The 4853-nt window shown below is 31.4% G+C and overlaps 1 protein-coding gene across 1 annotated transcript in view; it reads right to left on the bottom strand.

The window, feature by feature from the left end:
- Nucleotides 1-4447: 4447 nt before the first annotated feature.
- The window catches only part of LOC123267854 (death-associated inhibitor of apoptosis 1-like), a 1347-nt gene continuing 941 nt past the window's right edge, over nucleotides 4448-4853 (bottom strand). Inside the window, exon 2 of the mRNA XM_044732740.1 lies at nucleotides 4448-4498. Coding sequence (XP_044588675.1) covers nucleotides 4448-4498 — 51 coding nt within the window. The remainder of the gene's footprint in view (nucleotides 4499-4853) is intronic.

Below are 4853 nucleotides of genomic sequence, written 5' to 3' on the forward strand. Positions count from 1 at the left end.
AAATTTGTTTTATCGGGGGGGTCAACTCCCCTAGCTCAACTACTAACCCGTCTGCACTCACGTTATGAGCATTTTGCTCACGCTCGATTTAAAACAATAAAAACTTTTTTTTTTATTAATGGAAAGGGTAGATGAAATTTTTTCTACCTTCGAGTAATTTTACCTATTTTTAAATTATGAACTTTTGAAATGCTTTAATATCATATATATTTAAAAAAAAAAAATATTTTTCTCATGCGCGTCGGAAATTGTGAGCATTCTTCTCATCACGAGATTATAGGTGTAACAACAAAAAATTTACTTTCGGTAACATTCGGGCTAGTTCGTGAATCTTCGTAACTGTATAGCTGCCCGGCCGCATGCAGATTAAACGTGAGCAAATCTCTTATCACGAGAATAAAGATTGCTGAAGTGTTCACGTAAGTGTTGACGGGTTAAAATGTCATAAGTACAATTTTAAGCGCACAGACAACAATCTGTTATGTTCGTCAGTAAGCGCATGCTGGAAAGGCTTATTTATATATTTGATCAATCGTTTGTAATTTTTGTTATAAATATTATTTTCTTTATCAAATTATCAATTGATAATTACAATGATAATTATATTGAAAAGGATTGTGTATGTATTCGTTTTAATCTGACGACAATTTAGACATGTTGAGAGCTTGATAAAGTCTTAAGAATAAAGACGAAACGTTGCAAATCAATGATTGTTTGAATTGATTAACTTTTATTTATCCAATTACCCGTGATCCTGATCATATTAAAAAATAAAATTAAACTTTCTAAAAGTTTTAGATAACTAACTTTTATATTTTTTAATATATATAAATATAATCTTAAAATTTAAAAAAAAAGGTAAAAAAAAGTAAATAAGTAAACAATAGTTTGCTGTTGAAGTTTTGCGGATGATAATTATCAGAAAAATTTATTTCTCAATAATGTGGTAAATAAATAAATTTTTTATCTCAGGAATGTGGACAAGATAGGATCATAATAACAAATTACATTATTATTTCTGCTGGTAAATGCTGGTAATGTGGTAAATGTTTTTAATCATAACCCAGTAAACACGTTTACGTCAATGTGACGTCAAAAGGACATTGGTCATATATGACTCATTATTTCACACTTCTTGACGTAAGATTCTGACGTAAAAATATGACGTAGTCATGACGTCAGTATTATGTCTCAATGACATTTATGACGTCAATATGACATACCTGTGATGTCTATATCATGATAATGATGTCATTATGACGTAAAAGTGATGTAAGTGATGTAAGAATTGTACCTCAGAAAAAATATTTTAAAAAAAATTTCTCAAAAATAAAAAGATGGCAATTTTGAAATTAATTATAGTGTTGTGGACTTATTACAAAGTTTGAAACACTAGTTATATGTTGATACTTGATGAAAAAATCCTAAAATATGCTGGGCTCGAACTTGGGTCCTCACGTATCGAAGTCTGGAACGCTGCTCACTTGTCCAAGTAACGGTTCATGTTACGAAGTAAATAACTTACGTGATAAGCCTTACATGACGAAAAATGCTTATTGCATAATTTTTTCTGAGATTAAATGGATTTTAAGAGCTGGAATTGTATAAAATTCAAGTCTAATAATTTATACAATTTTACAAAATTTCATTAAACTCATGAAATTTTATAAAGTTCTATAAAACTTTATAAAAACTCTTATAAAAGGCTCTCTAGTGAAACTTGTGGTAATGAATAGGCAATTTATAAATTTTCATAAAAATTGATTGAATCTTACACTTTCAAAATTTTTCGTCTAAAAGCGGACACAGAGAACTTTAGACTCTCTGCAGACACAGAGAACTTTCACAGAGTGAAATTTTTTCAGAGTAAACGATGTATCCGTGTCATTTGAATATTTTTTAATACTTATTGATTTCTCAAGACTCGAATTTTTTTTTTATTTAATTTTTTCCGAAAATTTAGTATTTTTCATTTGGATTTTTCTTCTTCAAAATTTCAATTTACAAAATTTAGATTTTTAACTTCCCGCTAAAAATCTCAGATTTTCAAAAATCGGGAAGTTATTGTTTTTACCCCGTTTGGCAAAAATCGAGTTTTCATCAGATCTCGACGTTTAAAGGTCACAGGAAGCTTCCCTGACTACCCCCGCGATGTTGTCACTATGTCTGTATGTATGTGTGTGTGTGTGTGTGTGTGTGTGTGTGTGTGTGTGTGTGTGTGTGTGTGTGTGTGTGTGTGACTATGTGACTCGCTTATAACTTTTGAACGGTTGAACCGATTTCATCGCGGTTGGTGCCATTCGAAAGGGCTACGCTGAACTTAGATTTCCTGAGAATTTTAACCGATTCGGACCGATAGATTTTAAGAAATCTTGAAAAATCTTAAAAAAATAAGAAAAAATCATTTTGAAAGTAGTTTTTGGAATAATATCTTTTAAACGGCTCTATCGATCAACTTCAAAACTAAACCGCCCTTAAGCTTGAAAAACCACGCCGATCGGCGTCAACCCGATCAAAAATCGGTTTGATTCGTTCGAGAGATAGCGTGAACGAAAGAAAACCGAAAAAAACCGAAAAAAGTGTTTTTTTCACATAACTTCGTCATTTCTTCTCGGATCGTTTTTGATGATATAGAATAATTTCAGAAGTTAAAAAACCGCGTCGATTGCCGCCGAAAACGTGAAAATCGGTTGATTAGTTCGAGAGATATCCTCGACGAAATATTTGGAAATAAGGATTTTTTCAACATAACTTCGACATTTTTTGGAATAACTTTCAAACAGCTCTACCGATCGATTCCAAAAACTAATCAGCTCTTAACATCATAAAACCACGTCGATTGCCACCAAGCTGGTCAAAATCGGTTGATTCGTTCGAGAGATATCGTGAACGAAAGAAAACCGAAAAAAGTGTTTTTTCAGAGTTACTCCGAAATTTCTAGTTTGACCAATTGAAACTTAGAAATTATTTATAAGGCTTAAAAAACTACGTAGAATGCCGCCAACCGCGTAAAAATCGGTTCATTCATTCAAAAGTTATTGCGGTATGAACATTCAAAAAATAGTGTTCCATGAAACTTCTATCAGACTTTTGAGCTCAAAGAGCTCAAAAGCATAGAAAAGGTATCTTTTTGAGCTCGGAGAGCTTAAAACAACACACAGATTGTACTTTTGAGCTCGAAGAGCTCAAAAAAGCGGCCAGGTATTAACGGAATTAGCGGGAAGTTGCAGGGATGGCCTTTAGGGTCAACCGTTTTCCTAATTTTTTTTTTAATTTCAACTCTTTTAAGTATACCATTTTTTTAATCTATATTTCTTTTTAATTTCAATTTTTTTCGAAATTTGAATTTCTTCAATTTAACATACTAACAACATTATTAAACTTGATATACACAGTAAAAAAATTTTGCGTCATTGTGTCAAAAATTTTTGTGTTAAAAATTTTTATGTTAAATATTTAACATTTTTTTATGTTGATTTAACACAATAAATGTTAAATTTACACTTAAAAAAGTTAAATATTTAATACAAAAATTTTTAACACTAAAGTTTTTGACGCAAAATTTTTTACTGTATAAAATACTATTAGTCTCGTCAATAACAATCATGGAACTGTTTGAATTATTTCAAATACAATGTTTTATAAGTAGCAGCACTAATGTCAGAAAATTATTTTTCAAGTAATAGTGCAATATTTAAATGACTGACATTTAATTTCTTGACGCGAAATCATAAGAAATTATATGTTTACTCGCTTGACGATTTAAAAATTTAGAGTTCATGCCACATAAATTGAACTCGGTATTTTGTTATCAGTTTCACACCAAATCATTTATACTGAATGAAGTCGAAAATATTTTTACAATGGATAAAAGTACCCAAATTCATGGAAAAAATACAAGTGAGAAACATATGCAACGAAAAAAAAGTATTTCTTGTACCAAGAAAATTTTGACGGAGGCCGAAGTTATATTGGAGCAAGAAGTGTTTTAGTGTCAAGAAATTTTGACTTCATTCACGAAATTTTCAGTCATCTCTAATATATTCTTAGTCCAAAGAAATTTACCTTTGAGTCAAGATTTTTTTTCTGCAGTGTATGGAAACATACAACCCTGGCGGTTTTGTGGTCACGGTGAAAATACTATGGAAAGTCGGTAGTTCCCTTTATGGTCAACAGTGAGAACTTAGTATTACAGTAGTAATTTCACGGTGAAACATTGGTGACTTTGTTTCATTTCACTACTGTTAAAATATGGTATATATCAGATTATTAGACCTTGGTAAAATGGTTCAAATGACATTTTTATATGGCAACTATGGAGTGAAACCATAGTAAAAAGTTTATAAATGTATAGTTATTTGACAGTCAAAGCACTGTTGTTACACAGTAAAATAGGAGTGAATCCAAAGTCGTTTCACCGTCGTTTCACTGTCGTTTCACCGTCGTTTCACGTTCCTTCCTTTGTCGAATAACGCTCCTTTGACCGCCTTTGTATAACCTACTCATAAAAAATCCCATTTGAAAATGCTAAAATTCTCCAAAATGAAAAATTTAGTATTTTTAGGACAATAATAATTTTAAGTAGTATTTACGGATTTTTTTTTAACTTATTAATTACTAACTCATTGATACACTACTAAGCCTGTACAACCCGGCGTGAGTTATGAGCACTGATGTTCACTGAAAATTAAATTTCAGCTCACACCGGGACTCGTACCCACGCCTCACCAGTCTCAAGCAAGCATGACGAGCGTTGTACCGCTTAGCCATGGGACTGTCTACTAAATGGTAGTGAGTTTGAATGAATATTTTTAGACAGGGGCAGGCAGTTTTTAATTAAAAGTTGATGAAAT

The sequence above is a fragment of the Cotesia glomerata genome, linkage group LG6 (assembly GCF_020080835.1).
Source record: "Cotesia glomerata isolate CgM1 linkage group LG6, MPM_Cglom_v2.3, whole genome shotgun sequence".
In the NCBI taxonomy this organism is placed as follows: domain Eukaryota; kingdom Metazoa; phylum Arthropoda; class Insecta; order Hymenoptera; family Braconidae; genus Cotesia; species Cotesia glomerata.